The sequence below is a fragment of the Gopherus evgoodei genome, chromosome 3 (assembly GCF_007399415.2).
Source record: "Gopherus evgoodei ecotype Sinaloan lineage chromosome 3, rGopEvg1_v1.p, whole genome shotgun sequence".
In the NCBI taxonomy this organism is placed as follows: Eukaryota; Metazoa; Chordata; order Testudines; family Testudinidae; genus Gopherus; species Gopherus evgoodei.
Genome location: NC_044324.1, coordinates 221,519,890 through 221,541,902, shown reverse-complemented (window position 1 = coordinate 221,541,902; position 22,013 = coordinate 221,519,890). Strand labels below are relative to the sequence as shown.

Genomic DNA, 22,013 nt, shown 5'->3' with positions numbered 1-22,013 from the left:
GGGGCTGCGCGGGGAGGAATTGGGGCTGCGCGGGAAATGCTGGGGTGCTGCGCGGGGAGGAATTGGGGCTGCGCGGGAAATGCTGGGGGGCTGCGCGGGGAGGAATTGGTGCTGGGCTGGGAGGACTGAGGGGGCTGCGCGGGAAATGCTGGGGGCTGCGCGGGGAGGAATTGGGGCTGGGGGGCTGCGCGGGGAGGAATTGGGGCTGCGCGGGGAGGAATTGGTGCTGGGCTGGGAGGACTGGGGGGGCTGCGCGGGAAACGCTGGGGGCTGCGCGGGGAGGACTTGGGGCTCCGGGGCACAGTCCCGGGCGCGGCGGACACGCGCCGCCCCCCGCGATGGGACCAGCCCAGTGCCCCTCCCCCCATCCACTGCAAGCAGCGGCCCCGGCTACCCAAGCGCCTCAGCTCTGCAGCGCATGCGCGCCGGCGCTCGCCCGGTCACCCCGCTCCGACCCGGAAGCGAGGCTCGCGCCGCGCATGCGCCGCCGTACCCGGAAGCGGAGAGCGGCCGAGCCGAGGACGGGAGCGCGGCGCTGACTGGGCAGGTGCCGGGCTCGGGCCGCGCGGCTGGGGGGCGGCGGGCGGGGCCGGGGGGAGGCCGGACCCCCCCTCCCCCAGCACCGGGCCGGGCCGGGCCGGGCCGGGCAGCGCACGGGGGCGGGGTCGAGCCGGAGCCGCCGCGGGCCCCACAGGACTGTGCCCCGCCCGGGACGCTGCAGAGCCGGGGGGGGCGCAGGGCAGGAGCGGCCCCAGGGTGTCTCCGAGGGGCCGAACAGCCGGGGCGGGTCGGTGCCGGGCCCGGGGGAGGGCGGTGAGGCGGCGGGGGGGGGTTGCGGAGTCCGCGCCGTGTCTCGGAGCCGCCGTCTGGGCCTTCGTTACAATCGGAGTCCCCACGTGTCTGCGAAGCCCGTGTGAACGGAGTGTAACCGGGGCCGTGGTCTGAGGCCCATTCATCGCACCCTGACAGTACTCGGAAACCTCAGCGTAGTTACTGTTCCGCTGCTGAGAACTTTGCTAAAACCCCTCAGCTATCGACCCTACCACACAATCCTAAAATGCCTGTCGAGGTGCCTAACCCCCAGCTGTTTCCTACCCAGCCGCCAAAACCTCCAGCTTCAGCTGGCAACTTTTGTGATCCGTTGCCGGCACAAAACTCGGTGGCACATTATGAACACTGAAAATGTGAGGACAGTGAAGTGAGTGCAATGTAGGATCAGAGTAAATGATACGGGAGCTGTTGCATGTTATTCTTTCCCTGTTTCGTTCAGTTTCTAGTCTATATAAGCTGTTTGGGGCTAGCACCTTCTTTTTTTCTGCATTTATACAGTATGTGGCACAAAGGGATTTTGGCCCAGGCCTGGCGCTCATGGGTGTTACCACAAGATATGTATAGAATACATAATGTCATCCACTGTTTAATTCAGAGGAAGCACCCACAGAATCCCCGCTCTACTGTACCAGGGTGCTGTGGAATCCAGGGACCGTGCTACAGGATTTAGGTCTGGATGTGCCCTCCCTCTGCATCTCAGTATAGCCCTCCTTTACATGCAGAGACCTCCCTCTAATTGTAGGAAGGATGATTCGTTCCTTGTATGATATCTACTTGTAGACAGTGACTCAGAGAACTGATCCAGATTCAGCTTAAGCTGCACAATGTTTCTACTTGTTACCAGCTCCCTTGGCCATGTGGGTAAATGATTGAGGCAGCATCTATTTATTCCTCCCCACTGTCTGCCACATGGACTCCATTAGTCTCTCTTGCCATGTAAATGATTGTCAAGTATCAGAGGGGTAGCCGTGTTAGTCTGGATCTGTAAAAGCAGCAAAGGGTCCTGTAGCACCTTACAGATTAACAGATGTTTTGGACCATGAGCTATCGTGAGTGAATGTGACATGCATTTGACAAAGTGGATATTCACCCACAAAAGCTCGAGTAAATGAATGTAACCCAGCATCATGAATAGTACAGAGATTGGTGCTTTACATGCAGTCTAGTCCGCAGGATCATTGAGAACAGTGCTACGGACAGCGCATGTCATTAGGACCTTTGTTCATATTGATAGGAAGTTTCCTGCTGACAGTCTGGTTATTGGCCCCCAGCCATAAATAAGGCTGCAAACCAGAGAGGAGCTTGAAATGCAGGAATGGCAACAGAAAAGCAAATTTAGTTTCTTGGTTCGCATGTTCCAAGGTATCATGTCCATAGTACTTGCCTCCATGTGAGATGATAGTTTCTTAGTCTGGCTCTGGGGAACCTTCCCATTCAGTACCAGGAAAACTCAGACAGTTTGCATGCAGTTTAGGAAATGACTGGGTCAGTGCGACTTGATTTATTCACTGTATGTGTATTGAACCTAGGAGATTCTGTGAATGACTTTTCCCTTTGGGGAACGATGGTGGATATTAAGCTATTTGCTGTACAAACACAGTGAGTGGCTGTCTCTGCGCTAAAGAATTTACAGTCCAAGCACACAAGACAGATCAAGTGTGGGAGGGAAAACAGAGGTGGTGACTTGCTTAAGGTGACACAGCAGGTCGGTGGCAGGGCTGGAGGCAGAACCCGCAGAGCTCTCCATCTCTAGTCCCCCCCACCAGCTGGGTCCCAGAGGTTCTTCCTTGGAGAGCTCTCTCCCTGAGCTCTCGACCGGGGTTCCTAGGCGGATCATAACCTGCTCCTGTCTCTCTCTCTCTGCGCAGACGTTCCCCGTCATGGTGGGTGAGAGGAGGAATGGAAACCTGCTCGTGCACCTGGGGCCCAAGCTGCAGGCCCACCCCGAGGAGCTGATCCGGCAGCGCCGAGGCCATGATGGCCACACCGAGTACCTGATTCGCTGGAGCATCCTCAGCTTGGAGGAGGGCCCGGGGAGCAGCACCAATGCCTCTTCGGCAGAGAACAAAGCGGAGAACATCCTAATGTGGATGTCAGCAGAGGAGGTTTATGCCAACTGCCCGACGCTGCTGGGCAAGAGGAAGCCCGAGGGGCAGCGGGTGAAGGAGGAGAAGGCGCCCAGCACGTTCCCTCCGGACGTCACGCTGGACGAGGCCTCGCTGCTGGAGATGAAGGCTGACGTCAGGAACCTGGTGCAACGGGCTAGCCGGCAGATGGCTGGGCCCACGGGCCCAGAGTCCTCCATCCTCAACACCATCCACGTGCTGAGCGCCTACGCCAGCATTGGTTCTCTGACGGGCGTCTTCAAGGAGACCGGGGCCCTGGACCTGCTGATGAAGATGCTGTGTAATGAGGAGAAGCAAATCCGCCGCAGCGCCGGCAAGATGCTGAGGGCCCTGGCTTCACACGACGCAGGTGAGATCTCCTGGCCAGGAGCCCCAGAGAATGGCTGGGCCAGGCCCAACTGCTGAGCACGGTGTACTGGGGGGATCCTGGAGCTCTCTGGGAAGGGGAACAGATTGGAGCTGGGTTCCCCCAGGCAGCAGGATCTTCTTGGGGACCCAGTCCTCTTCTGGGTGGCGGGGGAGGAGTTGAGGCTGGGAACTTTTCTAGTATGTGGGCTCAGTACTCTGAGAATCTGACTGGGTCGTGAGGGCCTGACTCACACATCTCAAGGTTGCCCAGCAGAATGTAGAACTCAGAGGCCTGAATGTGTTTCAAGGTGCCTCCTAAGGAGAGAGAAGTCCCATAATTGATCTCCAGACGCTTCCAAGGCCAGCAAACTCAACAGAATTTCCTGGGAGGAATGAGGCCAAGCAGTGAGCAGAGTGAGATGCTGAGGACAAGGCACGGGGACTGCACTGCTGTGGGAGACATGGGTTTAGTTCCAGTCTTTCGTCTGCTGTGGGTACTGAAGAGCCAGGCCCCAGGCCCATCTACGATGCTGGCCCAGGCAGCCTAGAGCAGCATTCTGGACTCTGAAGCCTATGTTTCTGTGTTACCTGGTGCTCCTTGGAGAATCCCAGCGGAGTTTGGGAGCTTACACAGAATCTTCATTTCCCGCTTGCCGTTTATCCTATTTTATAAGATAAAACTTGATGCTAAAAACATTTCCGAGCCTCTTGTTAGCCCATGGCTCAGGGATGTGGATTTTCTGTGTGCTCCTTGGAAGAGCCTGGTGGTTTCCCTGTCTGCCCCTCTTCTTTTGAAGTTTTTTTTGGCTCATCCTGCCTCCCATTCCCCAAGGACAGTTCTTGCTGGCAGTGACTAAGGCCAGGTCTACACTACAGACCTATGTCCACCTCCCGAGCGATTTTCTATCAACCTAACTCCTGTGTAGGCAGCCTTATGTCAGTGGGGCAGCTACCGCCTCTTGGGGAGGTGGACTGCACTGACTGGAGCACTCTCTCTTGTTGGTGTAGGAGAGTCTTCACTTAACCCTACAGGGGTGCAGCAGCATTGGTGCAGCCGTGCTGATGCAGCGTTTTAAATGCAGACCTATCCTCGGTAACCAAGCGGCAAAGCTTCCTTCATGCCCAGCCCCAACTATGTCTGCAGAGCTCCGGTGTTCCTAACAAAGCACCAAGCAGCAGGGGAGTTCCCACCCTACTGAGTTCCTTGCCTCTCCTTCCCGTCTTCCTTTCCCTTCTTTCCATAGACTTTAATTTTTGTGGCACATTTGGTCTGTCTCTGGGCGTGAGAGCAGCTGATAAGCTGGTCCAGTCAAAGATACTATCTAATCCATCTCCAGCTGCAGCCCCTCAAGAACTCAGCCCTGGCAAGTGGACCCATTCTTGTAGCCACAGCCAGCCTGTCGCTGTCTTTGTCTCTCTCTTGTTCCTCTGTGACCCCTTCAGGCAAGGGGGGTTGACAGCTAGCTCTAGTAGGAGGGCAGCGTCTGGTCCTGTGCAGTTTGATCTGGCCAGGGTACAGTAATAGTGCTGAACAGGCAGATGGAGAGAGACTCAACCCCTCTCATGCAGGGCTGGGGGGTGATAAGAGCCTAAGAAGCTGCACAGCAGTAAAACAAGCCCCTTCTCTTAGTTCTGAGTGATCCTCCCAAGAGGGGAGGGCAGCCTGGTTCTCAGCGATCCTCCCAAGAGGGGAGAGCTGCCTGGTTCTGAGCAGGAGACCCAGGAGAGGCTATTGCCACGTGAGGGCTTTGAGCCGAGCGCTCTGGAATTAGACTGTGCAGGGGGAACCTCCTACGCCACAAGACAAGTGTTTCCCCAGAGATGCTTGGGCAGGAGTTTAAATAGACCAGCTCTGATGAGTTACCCGGGACAAGCTGCAGTACGTCCAGGTCCCAGAACTAGACAGTCTATTTCCAAAGGGTCAGGGATCAGAGTCTTCAAGCAAACATTTTGAAGCACTGGCCTCATCCATACAAACCTCTCTCTCTTCAGAGCTATCACAGCCTGGTCCAGCCTGATCATGGATGAGCCAAAGTGAAATCCACTGTAAAGTTTTCCTAATGGCTCATTGATGGCTGCAGTGAAATGCTCAGTGAGGTCTCTGGCTCCTAATGCTGTAGTCTGATGCCAGCTGTGGCTCTGTGAATGAGAAAGGGGCTCCTACATCAGGTCAGCTGTGACCTCTCAAATCTCAGGGCAGTAGCTCTCCGAGGGCACCTTTGTGAGCTGGAGCAGACCTGCAGAGAAGGAGAAACGCCTGCTGCTAGCACCCAAGCTCCCCAAAAAGAGAGCGGGCTCCTTTCCCAGCTGGAGTCATTTCTCCTGCCCTAAAACTAGTAGTAGGTGTTGTTGGCACAGGACGGGCAGGGTACCCCTTGACATGGTATCTGGACACCAGTGTATAGGCACAGAAGAGAGGTAGGTGCCCGGCACGGTAACATGACAGAGGAGGATACCACTGGCACATTGTGCCTAATGCTTCCTCCAGCACCCACTGATCCTGTGCATAATGCCAAGTTCTAGCCCTTGCAAAGAGCAGTTCAGGCCTGGGGACCAGGCTCAGATTTTCTTGCTGCCTTTCTGCCTGGCAAAGGGACACTATGCTAGCGGGTGTTTCAAGAGGATGCTTCAGAATTAGCCAAGGTTTCCCACTTTTGCTTCATCCCAGTCCCCACCTTCCAGGGGTCCCTGAAGGCAAATGAACATAGTGGGGAGCAATCTTCCACCTACTCTGTATTGGTGCAGGTCAATATATCTGGTGAAATGCCATCAGAGCTGTGCTCGATGCTCTAAAGACAATGAAACAGGAAGAGTTCCCTGCCCAGTGAGTTTCCAGTCTAACGGACTGACTGGGTGTAAAGAGATGTGGCACTGCGCAGGGCTGGGTGTGGTGGGGGTGAGAGCTGCTTGGCTGTGACTAAAAAAATATTGGTGCAGAGCTCTGCAAATTCTGTAGAGCAGCTGTCCAGAATGTGCGTGTTAACACCACCACTCCCACTAACCCTTGCCCTCTTGATGTACAGGTATGTGTCTCGCTTCCATGTCTGGGAGGCCATCTGGCAGCTGCCTGGTTAGTGGCAGGGGGTGATTGGGCTTCTAGCTGGGAGAGAACTGAATGGACACAGCCTTGATGAGGTTGTTCCGGGGCTTGCAACTGCATGTCAGGGAATGGGCCTGGTACGGAGAGGCCCAGGGTAGTGAGTGATGGAGTCAGGGAAAAGCACACGGGGGTCCTTCAGCTCAGTTCAATGAGAGTTTATTGAGTAATGAGCTCTGTCAGTGTAAGATGTAGCCAGACCCCTCAGATCTAATCCTGCTCCCATTGATATCAGTGGAAACAAGTGTGGGTCTTTAATTAGCCATTTGAGGGGGATTTTGCAGTGTGCTTGAATTGAGATTCCCCCTTCCTTCCTGGGCTGTCCAGAGGCAGTGGAGACCCCGGTTGGGGCAGGCAGGGAGCAGTGCTGGTGCTGCATCAGAGCATCTCAAATCCTTACATCTGCCATGATGATATTTGGATAGCTTAAAACCGCCTGACTTTTCTACCACGCTCAAGGGGCGATCCCACAAAGAGGGGGCACATCTGTAATCTGCCTTTGCTGTCTTGGGTTATTAGTGTGCAAAGACTTTCTTCGTGTTCTGAGCTCGTCTTCACCAGCTGCAGGGGCTGTGCGCAGACTTTACACACACCCTCGGGAAGTGCCAAGCGTGGCACGTGGCAGCCCCAAAGGAACCTGGTCAGAAAATTATGGGCCCATCAATACAGGGTGATCAAATCCCAACAGCACCTGCAAGGCAACTTGCAAAGGGTTTTAAAAAACCGCGCTTGTGCCTTTCGGGTTGTCTCTGATGACAAAAGGGGCCTGAAAGGGCTTTTTCCAAAATCAGGGGTTTTCCGCGGTTTGTTTTATTTTCTCCTTATGATACAAGGCATGTACATTTCATGTTTTCTGGAGGACCTGCTGGATGTCTGAGAGCTTGTGTGGGGTGAGCTCTCAACGCAGAGGCATGGGCATTGAATCTGGCAGGCAGGGGGCTTTGCAATGCTCCTTGTCATTCGAGTGAGATGTTTCCAGGGAGCTTTAATAGTGATGCTGTTTTCCCTTCTCGACTGGTGCAGTTTGCACTCCCAAGTTCCCATTTCACTCATTCTTCAGTCAGTCCCGCAACTGACAGGGCTCAGCTCCCTAATGCCAAACCCGAGGGGGACAGGCTGTTTTGGGAGAGAGGAACAGCAGGGTTGGGCTTCTTTTGCCGTCAGAAAGCAGCAAAACAAAAGCACAAGCTTTGTATTTTACTTTGCAGGGTCACCAGCAAGTGTGGGCAGGTGCTCCCAGCTCATGGCTGCAATCTAGCTTTCACTAATTGCTTTTTGTTTCACTTCGGGGGGTGGGGGGCAGTAAACTCCGTGGCTCTCATTGACTCTTCTCCCCAGACGAGGACTCGGCCTCTTGCTGTGGGAAAAGCCTGGGGTACTGCAGGCCTTGGGAACGCTCCCGTGCAGTGATAGCCCTATGTTTTGGTTGGTTGTTTAGTGGCTGGGTGGTGGTTGGAAGGGTCTAGGGGAGGGGGGACAGGTTTAAGTTGTCCAAGGGGGATAGGTGGTCAGGGGGTGGTGTTTGGCTTTATGTGGCTGATTCCCCTTTCTGGGGCAGAGACCTGCCTGAGGGGCAGCTGGGAGAAATGGAGAGAGGACAGGGCGCGGGTGCCAGGAAGATTGAGATGCTCCTGATGGACAGCTGGGAGAAATGGAGAGAGGACAGGGCGCGGGTGCCAGGAAGATTGAGATGCTCCTGATGGGCAGCTGGGAGAAATGGAGAGAGGACAGGGCGCGGGTGCCAGGAAGATTGAGATGCTCCTGATGGGCAGCTGGGAGAAATGGAGAGAGGACAGGGCGCGGGTGCCAGGAAGGTTGAGATGCTCCTGATGGGCAGCTGGGAGAAATGGAGAGAGGACAGGGCGCAGGTGCTGGGAAGGTTGAGATGCTCCTGAGGGGCAGGTGGGAGGGAAAGCACTCAGCTGGTGTGTGTCGCTGCTGCAGGGAGTCGGGCCTACGTTCTCCTGTCCCTGAGCCAGCAGGACGGCATTGAGCAGCACATGGACTTCGACAGTCGCTACACCCTCCTGGAGCTGTTTGCAGAGACCACGTCCTCCGAAGAGCACTGCATGTCCTTCGAGGGGATCCACCTGCCCCAGGTACCCGCAGGCCTGGCTCGCCCAGGGGAGGGGCACAGGAGCAGGGGGTTTCACTGGGCAGGGGGCTTGGAGACCTGTCTGGTGTGGAGATGGACGGTGTGGTGACAGGAGAGAGAGCTCAGAGGCCTATTGGGGAGGGGAGGGATGGCTCAGGGTGGGTAGGTTGGGGGAGGGTTGGCTCAGAGGCCTGTTAGGGATGGGGGAGAGGAGGGTTGGCTCAGGGTGGGGCAGATGGGGGACGGTTGGCTCAGAGTGGGGAGGATGGGGGAGAGTTGGCTCAGGGTGGGAAGGACGGGGAGGTTGTGGGGAGGGTTGGCCCAGAGGCCTGTTAAGGATGGGGGAGGGGAGGGGTGGGCAGGGTGGCGGAGGCCTGTTGGGGTTCGGTAGCGATGCTCCAGAACAGGGGTGGGCAGGCAGGGGAGTGGGTGGGGAGCTCTGGTACCGTGGCTCTGACACCGTGTCTGTTGCAGATCCCCGGGAAGCTGCTGTTCTCGCTGGTGAAGCGCTATCTGTGCGTCACCTCTCTCGTGGACAAGCTCAACAGCAGCACGGAGCTGGGCGGGGAGCGGCAGGACTGCGCCGTGCCCTGCGCTCATGTCGGGGAGAGGAGCCGCATGCAGCGGGAGTTCGAGTTCAGCATGGCCATGGCCAATCTCATCTCCGAGCTGGTGCGGGTGATGGGCTGGGACCGCAGCCAGAGGATGGAGCTGCTGTCCCTGCAGGAGGGGCAGCCGCGGGTCGTCCGCTCCATCTTCCAGCACAAGGCTCCTGCCTGCACCTCCGTTCAGGTGCCTCTGGTCATGCCAAAGCCCTCGCCGTGCAAAAAGCAGGGCCCCGGGTTCCTGACTTTGTCTGACTTCGCCAGGCGCAGCAGCTACGTGGAGTACGTGCAGGAGACCCTCAAGCCGGGGATGAGGGTGCGCATGCTGGAGGACTATGAGGAGATCAGCGCTGGGGACGAGGGCGAGTTTCGCCAGAGCAATAACGGCATGCCCCCTGTGCAGGTGAGTGCCCGAGGAATGGAGGAGTGTGGGACTGGCACAGAGTAAGGGAGGAAGGTGAAACACTGCAAGTGGCATTGCTTCCCATCCTCCCTTCCCCTGAGAGCCCCAGTCCCTGGTGTTCGGCTTGGACTCTTTGTAGGTGGCTTCCTTTGATCCGCAAACAGGCTGTGCTCCCCTGGCCGAGGGTGAACAGGTTTTTCATCCTCACACTTCCGGTTTAGGAGAGCCAGCTGCAAGTGAGAGTGCGGTCTGGGGGGCTCCCTTCACACTATGCGTGCGGAGAGCAGCATGTGTTTGGTGCAAGGTCAGAGCTGCAGACAGAGCCCACCTGACTCGGGAGAAGCTTAAGTAGCGTCTCCAAGAGAAGTTTGCCGCTATGCCTACAGCTGATGATGATGATGAAAATTTGTGGGATTCAAAACTGCCATTCTCAGCATGTGCTGAGTCCATTGGATATGTCACCTACCATCACCAAGATTGGTTGATGAGAACGATGCTGAGATTCAGGGCTTGCTTGACAAGAAGAGACAAGCTCATTGCATGTAGCAAAACAGCATATCACACCAGCCGAAGAAAGAGTCATTCAAGCAACTCAAGGCTGAAGCCCTAAGGAAAATCTGTGTCATCAGAAATAAGTGGTGGCGAGAAAAGACCAAGGAGATTGAGCTTTACGCTGATAAACATGACATGAGTCTTTTTCAGGCAATAAGGGCCATTTATGGTCCATGCTCCACCCACACCACTCTGAGGCCAAGACGGATCAACGTATTTTAAGAAGAGCGAAGCCATCAAAGCCAGATGGAAGGAGCATTTTGAGTTAGTCCTGAACCATGAGTCAACTTTCTGTGATGCCACTGCTGAATCTATACCTCAACGACATGAAAGAGAATTTCTTGCTGATCCATCCCCCTACCCCCAGAAGAAGTAACACAAGCCATTATGCAAACTAGGAACAACAAGGCAGCAGGGCCTGAAGTCTACAAGTTTGGAGGTGAAGAATTGGTAGGGAAGCGCCACAAACTTTTTCTTCATATCTGGTATAATGAGAAGATTCCAGAAGACTTGAGAAGTGCTAACATTGTTACAATCTTTAAGGAAAGAGATAAGTCGGAGTGTGGAAACTATCGAGGCATTGCCTTGCTATCTACAGCAGGGAAGATTCTTGCCTGTATCCTCTTAAACCCATTACTTCGCCTTGCTGAGGAAATATTGCCAGAATCTCAGTGTGGTTTTTAGACATCCTGTGGGACAACCGACATGATCTGTGTTGCCCACCAAATCCAGGAAAAGTCTTGAGTGCAAAGTCAGAACCTGTACATGGCTTTCATCGATTTGACAAAGGCCTTTGACTCTGTCAATCACGAATCCCTGTGGAAGGTGCTGGCTAGATTTAGCTGCTCTCCAAAATTTCTGAAGGTCGTAAGGGTTCTCCATGATCAGATAACTGCCACGGTTCTCTGAAATGGCTTTGAGATGGAACCTTTTGTCATCAAAACTGTGGTTTAGCAAGGTTACATTATCGTCCCAACCCTGTTCTCCATCTATTTAACAATCATGTTTGTTCTCGTTAAAGACCACCTCCCCAATGGAGCTGACATTCAATACAGAATGGATGGGAGGATCTTTAATCTTCAATGTCTCCTCAAAGTCTAAAGTCTTCAGGGCATCCATTACTGATGACTGTGTCATCCTCACGCACACTGAGAATGACCTTAGTCCATACTGGATTTTCTTGCACTAGCTTACCAAAGCCTAGGACTCACACTCACTATTGGGAAGACTAAAGTGTTCCATCAACTTGCCTTAGGCCTTGCACATGACCCACCACAAATCACCATCGAGGGTCAAACTTTGGAGACAGTTGAGCACTTTTGCTACTTCGGTAGCCAACTTTCTCAAAACTCAAAAATCGACAGTGAGATCCAGCACAGGATCCAGTGCGCAAGTGCTTCCTTTGGGAAATTGTTCCAACGCGTTTTCATGGACCATGACCTACGGCAGGACACCAAGATCCAGGTCTAGAAGGCAATTGTTGTTCCTACACTTCACTATGGATGCGAAACCTGGATGACCTGTCGACAGCACCTCAAGAGCTTGGAGAGGTACCACCAACGATGCCTCTGGAAGATCCTTCGTGTCAAGTGGGAAGATCGCTGCTCCAACGCCAGCATCCTCGCTGAAGACAATGTCACCAGCATTGAAGCAATGATCCTCATGCACTGACTTTGCTGAGCCGGGCATTGTGTGCAAAATGCCAGACTCTTGCCTCCCAAAACAAGCCCTCTACTCTCAGCTCACCCGTGGCCAGAGATCCCGCGGTGGTCAGAGAAAATGCTACAAAGACACACAGAAAGTGGATCTTATGAAAACTGATGTGGACATCACAAGCTGGAAGGAACAAGCCACTAACCGATCCTAGTGGTGCCATTTCCTTCATCAGGCAGTGGCCTGCTTTGAGGAGAAGTGCCTGGGCCTTGAAGCTGAAAAGAGAGAGAAGGAAGGAAAAAGAAAGAACTTTCTGCCAGCAGGCAACTGGCCTGCCACGAAATGTCTGTACCTACTGCAGGTATATTTGTGGGTCTGGGATCAGACTCTTGAGTCATCTCAGGACCCATATATAATTCCACGATAGAGATCATCCTCGAATTGAGGGATCACTTACTTAATCTGTTAGTAAATTCAGTTTGTGCTGATGCCCTGAGAGGGATAGTGGTTGAGGTAAAGGAGATCAAGGGTTTTTTATTTTTTTTAAAGGTGGGAGAGACTAAAGCATGGTTGTCCTGGGAGGGGAATGAGCCGGAGGTGAGGGGGATCAGGGTGGGATAGGGTCACAGGGGCAGGGTAGAGGGGCTGCAGGAAGAGAGAAGATGTGCTGTCAAGTTCAGTGATTGGGGCCATGAGAGGGAGTGGTGGTGAGAGGCAGAGGGGAAAGGGAAGTGAGGACTGGGCGGCAGAGAGATGGAGTTCCACTTGGATCTTGCTAGTTTTCTTCCCGCAGAAGTTAGGAGGATCCCAGGAGGAGGGGGATAGGAGGGAGCTGAAGGTGGCCGGTTGGTGAGCATGGTGCACGCTAAGGGCAGAGCCATAGGAAAGGCCATTTGCAGCGGAGCAAGTCTTCCTGGGGCTGGGACATGTGCTAGAGGCCCTCCACTGTGCAGCAGCGGGAGCTGAGGAAGTGGATGGTGGGGCTAGGGCAGGGGTGGGGATCTTTGAGCTGGGTGATTGTGGAGAGTCAGTGACTGTCACTGGAGAGGGTGGAAAGCTGAGAAGTCCTGGCAGTGCTGGGGGAAGTCAGAGGCCGCTGGGTAGCGGGACAAGTAGAGGGCGCAGCAGGCTGTGTTGGAGCTGAGACGCTGGCCAGGCACAGGAGCCTCAGTGAGGGAAGGGCCCGAGGGGAGCAGATCAGACTGGTGCCCGTTTTGGTGGGTGGGAGAGCTGCTCCTAGGCTGTGGTCAGGGAGGTCGGTGGCTAGAGGCCAGAAGGGTGGGATTGTGGCACGCAAAAGAGAAGGTGCTAGGAGTCCAGGCCAGAAAGAAAGGTGGTTGGAACGTTCCCGTGGGCAGTAGATGACGGCATCATGGAGGGAGGGGAGAACAAAGTCAGATGCAGTGTTGGTCTCACTCAGTCGCTGCCGTTTGAAGAGGGATGTGGGGTGTTGGGAGAGGAAGGCTGGTGCCCTCGCTCCGCTCCTTAGTGGGGGAAGCTGAGCTCGGGGAGTGGAGATGGAAGGAGTGACTGCAGTGTTGGGGGAAGTGCAAGTTTCAATGGGAGCTGGGAGTTGCAAGGAGACAGGGTCCTGAATGGCTGTGATCTGTTGGGAGATTGACCCGACTGTACCCCTGTTAAATAGGGTGCAGAATAGCCAGCACCTAATGCTTGTTCCTTCAGACTGCAGGGCTGAGAGTCAGGAGATTTTCACCTGGACCCGTGGGTGTTGGGGAACTTTGAGCCCTGACCACACCCACTTCCGTTCCATGGATCTCCTGGCCACGCTCCCTACCAGACTCTCCCTTCTCCCCACCATAGATCAATCAGCTCTCTCCACCCTGTGCGACGACTGGCCTGTGGGTTGTGTGTGTATTCATGATGTTCATTGCTCGGCTTGCCATCTGGGGTTTGTTTGCACATTTCATGCATCTGTCTTGTGCTGTAGCATTGTCAGCTGAGCAGACCATATTACCTCACACCCAGTATTGCCCTTCCTGTCCCAGACTGCACTTGTAATCAGTATTCTGTGGCCACTCTTCCCACTCCGTTTTCCCATTCCGTTCCGCAGTGGTTTCCTCACTTGGCCTTGGACCATACTTAGGAATGGTGTTTGGATGCGGTTCCAGTTAGCAAGAGATCACTTGGTTTGCCCACCCCTGTTCCCATGGGTGTTCTGGCTAAGGTCCCAGTGGAGATTGGAATGTGTTGCAAAGCATGGTGTGTCTGCAGCCAAACAGAGTTAGCGAGAAGTGCTTAAACATGCTTTCCACTGTGTTTAGGAACCAAAAGCCATGGTAGATGGTGCCATGCTGTCGGGAGTGGCTCACAAGTGAGAATAGCAACCTCAGGGCACAAACCCCAAACTAGTTGTGAGTTGTGTAATTAGATTTCACCAACCAAGTAACAAATGTAAACTTTGCAGGTCCTGTAACAGCTTACCATGGAGTCACAGACAGTCCCCTGGGGCATTCCGATCTACCTCACCACCCAGGCAAGCTTGTCTCTGTGATAGTCACTTTACACCAAAAATTGCAACCATTTTTGGGTCACTCCCAGTCCCCAAGGACCAGTCACTTGCCCAGGTCAGTTGTATTTAGATTTCAAACCCAAGACTGGGTCTGTAGTCAACAAACTAACTTAGGGCAGGTCTACTTAAAACACTGCACTGGCACAGATGTGCCACCATAGTGCTTAAGTGAAGACGCTTCTACACCAACGAGAGAGCGTCTCCTGTCGCTGTCATTAATCCACCTCTGCGAGAGGCGGTAACTGTGTCAATGGGAGAAACCCTCCTAACAACATCATGCTGTCTACACGGGGTTAAGCTGGTGTTACTAAGTTGCTCAAGGTGTGGAGTTTTCACGCCCCTGAGTGACGTAATTAGACTGATATAAGTCTGTAGTATAGACCTGGTCTGTGATATATTAAGTAAGAAAAGAAATGAAGGTTATTTACAAGGTTAAAACAGGAAACATGCGCAACAATGAGTTAGTCTTAAATTTAAATATGAACTGTCAGCTTCTATAATAAGCAGCTGTGTGTATCCTTTAGGGCTGACCCAGGCCAAGCAGCATGGGGATCTCTTGTTTATGCTTAGAAATCTTTGCCCCTTAGAGTCCAGGCAGCACAAAAGGACCCCAATTTCTTCTGGTCAGGGGTTTTTATCGCCCCCCCCAGAGTCCAAGTCGATGGGATGAATGCTTCTGAACGTAAACTCTTTGTGGGTGTGTGTGGGGAGCAATGGACAAAGTCTTTGCTCCACAATGGCCCAGTTGGATTCTGTAGGCCTTTCTGCCGGGCTGAAGGTAACACCTACTGTAGGAATCCAGCATTTTGCACTAGGTGATGTTTTTTTTTCCTGTTTGGGGAGTTACGGCGTTTCAGAACAAACATTTTACAGTTACAGAGCAAACACCAAAGTTTTGCCTTATAGCATGACATACAGATAGTAAAATTCATCCTACAAGCATTCCATAAAGTCTAATCACATTTCTATAACTCTGATATCTGTTGTAACTATACCAACCCGCAGGGGAGCCAGACCACTTTCCAGCTACGTTTTGTCAGTGTTCAGCGAGGCCTTGGCATGAGCTGGCACCTGGTCTGCCAGCGTCACAGAGGGGGCTTTAGAATCCTGCCCAGATGTGGCCACAGCTCCGTTCTGTGACCCTGTGCCATTACCCACTCGACCCTACTCCATCCTCTCTGCTTTCTTTTCCCGTGCTTAAAACATGGGGCCACCATGAACGTTCTCTTCCCTCCTCTGTCAGTGCCCAACTTCCTCCAGAGCTCAGGTCTTCCCCAGACTAGCACGCTGTTTTGCATAGCCCGTTACGCTATCTTCCTTGGCTGCCTCCACCGCCCTCACAACCCTCCCGGTCAGCTTCGCTGAAACCATCTCCTTTCTTGAGGCAGAGAACGAGCCATTGTGTGTGACCAAGACAAGGAAGGCTAGATTTAAAAACCATCCTGACCCAGTCAGTGGCCTCTGAATCAGCAGTGTCCAGTCCTCCAGACCTCCCCACATGAAAAGAGCAACTATCCGGCGTGTGTGCAGCATCTTCCACCGATGTGCAGTGAGCTGTCCTGGCTGCCCCAGGCATGATCAGTCTTGGTGCACCGGGCCGTGCCACCCCTGAGCCTGAGAAGCTGGCTTTGGGAGCTCAGAGCTGGGTAGCCGCTCATCTGGCCTGGCAATGGTATAAAAGTTCCTGGTAATGGCAGTGGCTCTGTCCCGATCTTCCTGTCACTGGTGAGACCAGCTGGTTGGCGAGTGTGCCACAGTGTCCAGATAAGATTTCTGCTGTGCAGTTGATGGCTGGGTGCATCCCAATGTATTTAGAGTTGAAACTGTAAAAAAGATGTCTCTACAAGGTTCTAGGCACCCTACCTCATTCGTTAGGCAATAGAGTGAAATCCAGCAGCATTCCCACAGGAGCTCAGCCAGCCAGTGCCTACAGAAACTTATTTCCATCCCCCGATTGTTGTGGGATGCGTGTCCTCTGTCCTCTCCAGAAGCCGTGTCAAATGGGGGTCTTTGTAACATGACCAGGAAGTCACCAAATCTGAGCTCTTTTGGATCAAGGCGGGAAGCAAATTCCAGAGTCTGAGCCCTCGGAGAAGGCTCTGCCAGCCATAACAAACAAACAGTCCATCCCTCACCGTTTCTCCTTCCTTCTTGACACCCTCACCTCTCCATTCCATGGCCTGGCCTCACTTGATCAGTCACTGTATATGGCCTCCGGCAGAGCCCTCGTTTGCCAGGCATGGAACTTTCACCGCGTGGACTTGCTCCTCCCTGCCCGGAGCCCGACTTTACCCACCAGCCATTCAGTTTCCATCCTCCACAATGAAATTCTGTCACTGGAGGTCCCCCTTTTCTTCCAGGCCCTTTACTCTCTCTAAAAATCTGTCATCCCATTGCACCTGCCCGCCTCTCCTGTCCATACTAGTATAACACACTCTCAATCCTTGAGTTAAAACTGGAGGATTGCTGGCACACCAATCATTTCTCTGTCCTCCAGCCCGCAGCTCTAGTGATCTAGGAGTTCTCCCTCTGCTTTCAGCTGATCGTGAAAATCTTGACTTATGGGCTCAGGCCTGTGGTTTGTCAGATGTTATTTGTGAAGGACTTTTTCCCCCAAGGTCTTTAAAAAGTTCCTAGACTCTGACTCATCCTCCTTTTGTTATCTTTCTTCTGGGGCCTAGGAGGGCTGAAATTGTAAGTGTGAAGAAGGCGCTGTACTTTCAGAACCGTGTTCAGACTTGTAGACGTGATGCCAGCTTTGTCAAAGCACTATCCTGTGCTTGAAAACTTGGCCGGGTACCGATCTCTGTGGAGAGCTAAGGCCTTTGCTTGGCTTGGGAGAAGTTGTTTTTGAGTCTGCTACGATGGGACAAGCTGGTGAGTGTCTGCAGAGCATGTACAGCAGAAAATGTCACTAGCTCAGCACTTAGTGTTAGGTGTGCAGTCACACACACATCTAGTAGGAGAGCAGCTTTTAAATTCTGTAAGCTGAGGCTGTGCCTGCACTGCAGCTGAGAGCAGGCTTTCTGGTAGACAGATGCACGGCCCCTGCTCTAGCTTGCACACAAATAGCAAGGTTGCACGAACAGTGGCTTAGGCCAGCTGTCCGTGAATGTGCCAAGGAGGCTGGGTGGCTTTGCACTGGCTTTGCTGCCCCGCTATCCCTGGCTACGCTGCTGTGTGTGGTGTCCTGGCTTGAGCAGAGCTGGCGTGAGTCTGTTGACCTGTGCTGGGAAGCTCATTCCCAGTTGCGGTGTAGACATACCCTGAATAAATCAAGAGCAAGGAGCAGAAGCAAAGCTGGTAGAACTTATGTAAGTAGTTCCTGATGCTGTTTTTAAATAAGAACCTAGGAAACAGACGCAAAAGAACTTGTTAATGCAGTGCAATAAAGTTTACCCGTTTAAAATCAGGAAAGGCAAAGATTTCAGTATCAATATTGACTAAGCCACATTGTATGTCCTGGATACCACAGAACGTGCCCACGTTTATACAGCTTAATGGGTGAGATAGTGGCGGGCGTATTCCCTTCTCTATTTATAGAGCGTGGGCACTGGGGAAGTGGCAGGTCTGATCACACGGGTCTGCTTCCCCCACAGGTTTTGTGGCAATCTACAGGCCGGACTTACTGGGTGCACTGGCACATGGTGGAGATTACTGGCTCTGGAGAGCAGCCTGAAGAAGGTCCTGCCCAGGAGAAGGTATCCAGTCTGACAGAGAACTTGACACTAACCACAGGTGAGGTTATGTGCACTGTATGTACATGTGCATGCTCTGCCTATTGCTTCCCTATGCTCTGGGGAGTGCTTTGGGACTGGGCACATCTCCTTTCCAGTATGAAGTGACTTGAATTTCTTCTACGGATTTTCCTAAAGAGAAAAGTAATTCTGCGTGTTCTGTATGAGGGGTGACAGCTTGTCAGTCAGTGATATGACTTAGAGCTACATGGGAAACATGCTCAGATAACAATAGGTGAAAAATGTCATTTAATACATTGACGTAACTCTAGTTATAATTAAACTGAACTAACCGCTAAAACCAGCATGTTATGATATTTTGGCACTTGCTGCAAAGGAAACCACCTGAAATTTGGTTCATATAACATCAAGAGGAATGAATAAAACAATGTAGGTTCATAAGTTTTAAAAGCACTGGCGTGCTTTTTTTGGAGTTTGATAGGCTAAGGTTTTAAAAGCTGTTTACTAATTTTTGGGTGTCTGCATTTCTGGGGGTGCATCTTGAAGCACCTTAAAAGGTCTGGTTTTTCTAGGCAGGATACTCAACAATTTCCTTTAAGGTGTCTTAAGTTGAACACCCCAAAATCGAGGCACCCAAAATTTAGTCACTTTTGAAAATCTTTTTCATCTAGTCTGACCTGCGTAACACAGGATAGAGAATTGCCCCAGTAATTCCTGCATCAAACCCAACAACTTGTTGTTGAACTAGGATGCATCTTTTAGACAGACATCCAGTCTTGATGTAAAGACTCCAAGTGGCAGAGAGTAAGCTGTTTCAGTCTTCAGTCACCCTCTCTGTTAGAAAAGTGTGCTTCTATTTCCAATTTGGCTTTCTCCATCACTGACCTCCAGCTGCTGGACCTTGTGATGTCTCTGTCTGTTAAACTTTGCCTGAACACCAGCTTGCTTTGGCTTAAGTTAAACCGCTGCAAACCCTGGTAGGGATGCTCTTATTTCAGTTTACACATGGCTTAATTTAGTTTAGCTTATATCTATTCCTAGTCAAGCTAGTTTACCTGAAATAAACCTGATTTAAACTGGAATAAGTGTGGCCCCACAGCTTTGGCAAAGCTTTAAATACATTCATTTAAAATCACACCTTTATCCTGTGCACTCTGCATGTAGGCAAGCCCTTCTGTTACCGAGCTCTCTCGTGATGATACCGTCTCCCTGCGTAAGAACTTCCGGACCATAATCAGGGCTACTTTTATCCTTCCTTTCAATAAGCTAAATCGATGTAGGGCATGCCTACACTTGCCATTTAAAGTGGGAAAAGTCCCTTTTTTGCTCAAAAACCGTGGGAGCATCTACACTTGCTAATGATTCAGAAGTTTCACTGCAGACAGAAAACCACCTCCACGAGAGGTGTACAGCCCTTACCGGTGAGGCTTTTGCAGTGATGAGCAAGTGAAGACACGTTCTGCCTGTTTACAGAGCTTTAGCCTCCGGAGGATATCCCACAGGGCCTAGGTGACCATTCAGGCCAGCAGCTCAGCTGCTTTGACGCCAGGTAAACAGACCTCCACCCCTCCCCTGTAAACTCCCAGGAATTTAGAAATTCCCCTTCCTGGTTTCTTGGCAAGTGCTGACTTATCTGGCCAGGTGACAATGGCTGCTCCACAACAAATGATCCCCTGCTTGGAGCAATGCTGAGCTACTGGAGCTGATCAGTGTTTGGGAACAGGAGGCTGTGTAGCCACCCAGGTTGCCCCTTGATCAGCCTCGCCCTTCCCATAAGACCTGTCATCAAACTGGAGAGAGCTGCACTGTGGGATAACTGCTCTCATCCGGGGACGCATGTGGAAATGAGTGAGGACGCAAACCAGCGCTCTTCTTTCACCGGGGAACCTGATGGTGCAAAAATGCTGCAAATGTAGACATAGTCTCAGCTCTTTAAGAGTCTTGCATATTTTCCAGACTGTTGATTGTTCTTATGGCTCTTCTCTGACCTCTCCGTTTTTGCAACATCCTTCTTAATGGAACCGGACATGGTATTCTAGAAATGATTCATAGCATTTAAGGCCAGAAGGGAACCACTAGATCATCTAGTCCAGGCCTCTCAACCCTTCCAGACTACTGGGCCCCTTACAGGAGTCTGATTTGTCTTGTGCACCCCCAGTTTAACCTGACTTAAAAACAACTTGCTTACAAAATCAGACCTAGAAATACAAGTGTCACAGCCACACAATTACTGAAAAATTGCTGACTCTCATTTTTACTGTAGAATTATTAAAATAAATCAACTGGAATATAAATATTGTACTTGCATTTCAGTGTATAGTATATAGAGCAGTATAAACAAATCATTATGAAAATTTAGTTTGTACTGACTTTGCTAGTGCTTTTTCTGTAGCTTGGTGTAAAACTAGGCAAATCTCTAGATGAATAGATGTAACCCCTGGAAGACTCCTGCATACCCCCGGATGAGAATCGGTGCTCTAGTCTGACCTCTTGTGTAACGCAGGCCAGAGAATTGCACCAAGTTGACCCCAATATTGAGTTTAATAGATTGGGTTTAGCTAAAGCAGCTTCTAGAAAGGGATTCCATCTTGCTTCGAAGAGATGGAAGATCCGCTGCTTCCCTTGATAGTATGTTCCATGGGTTGATCATCCTCCCTGTTCAAAATCTGGGCCTTATTTCTAATTTGAATTTGTCTGGCTTCAGCTTCCAGATGCTGGTTCTTGTTCTACCTGTCTCTGGGGGATTAAAGAGCCCTTAGTACATGGTATTTTTTCCCCATGAAGGTACTTATACACCACAATCAAGTCCCCCTGCAGTCTCCTTTTTGATCAGCTAAGCAGACTGAGCACTTTAAGTCTCTCACTGTGAGACATTTTCTCCAAGCCTCTTTTTGTTTTGTGGCTCTTCTCTGCCCCCTCTCCAATTTTTCAACTTTCTTAAAACGTGGACACCAGAACTGGACGCTGTATTCCAGCATCAGTCTCACTAGGGCTGTCTATGGAGTCAAATCACATCCCCGCTCCTATTCCCTCCTCCCGGGTTTATATCTCCTGGGGTCGAATTAGCCCTTTCGGGCCCAGCGTTGCACTGGGAGTTCACATCAAGTTGCTGGTCCATTGTGACCCCTAAATCCTTTTCAAAGGGGCACTGTGGAAAAAACAGCATCTGGTCCCGTAATTGAAGAGTGTATCATAATGCGAACACACAAGGGGGCTGAGTTAAGATTGTATGGGGAACCTTAATTCTGGCGTTTCCTGACTTCTGAGTGCTTGGCTTTACGAGATGTTCAGTCTTGTTGTGTGTAAATTGCTGGGTTTTTAAACTAGATTGAAAGGCAAACTGCAAATGCGAGTCAGTCTCCTGTAGGCCTCACAACTTCGAAAGGGAATTGTTTTGATTTTTAGGTGCTTATTAATATTCATAGTATCCAGTGCCTAGGAGCCCAGCACTGGGACCAGTTTTGTCATGGTGGTTGCCAAAGGGACTAAGGCCTTGTCTGCACACACACGTCGTACTGCTGTAACTATCCTGACAGAGTTAAATTGCTACGGCCCCTGGTGTGGATGCAGTTATACCAGGATGAACATGTTTATACCAATATCACTTATTCCTACCTGGGAAGAGGACCGAGCTATCCCAGTATAAGGCACACTTATACCAGTACAATGGTCTAACTGTATCGGTAGAAATCACTCCCCCTTTTCGCCACCAGTGTAAAATCTGGGCCTAGATCAGGCCGACGCAAAACTAAGATCTCTGAGTACTCAGACCCCAAGCCACATCTGTTCACTCCTGTGGCTGAGCCCAGGACCCTCACCCCGGTTAATACAGCAATGAAAAAACAGGGCCTTTTATGCTTGCAGTTTTGGTGTGCGGGAAATCTCTGTACCTCGGTACTGGTACAGCCCTGGGGCCATTGTGTCTGAGCACCAAAAGCAGGTGCTTCTACTGAGCAAATGTCTGTTCTCTTCAGGTCCTTCTTTATTTTTCAGTCCTCACAGATGTTCTCTGCTCCCCCGAGCGGAGCCTGCCAGTTAAGATGCTGCTTACTGCCTTCTTCCAGATGTTAGGGAG

The 22,013-nt window shown here is 51.8% G+C and overlaps 1 protein-coding gene across 1 annotated transcript in view; it reads left to right on the top strand.

Annotated features, from left to right (window-relative positions):
• Positions 1 to 2,492: 2,492 nt before the first annotated feature.
• LOC115649446 (cullin-9-like) overlaps positions 2,493 to 22,013 on the top strand; it is a 61,277-nt gene continuing 41,756 nt past the window's right edge. The window contains 4 exon segments of the mRNA XM_030558380.1: positions 2,493 to 3,306; positions 8,347 to 8,501; positions 8,972 to 9,505; positions 17,840 to 17,978. Coding sequence (XP_030414240.1) covers positions 2,712 to 3,306; positions 8,347 to 8,501; positions 8,972 to 9,505; positions 17,840 to 17,978 — 1,423 coding nt within the window. The 5' untranslated portion in view covers positions 2,493 to 2,711.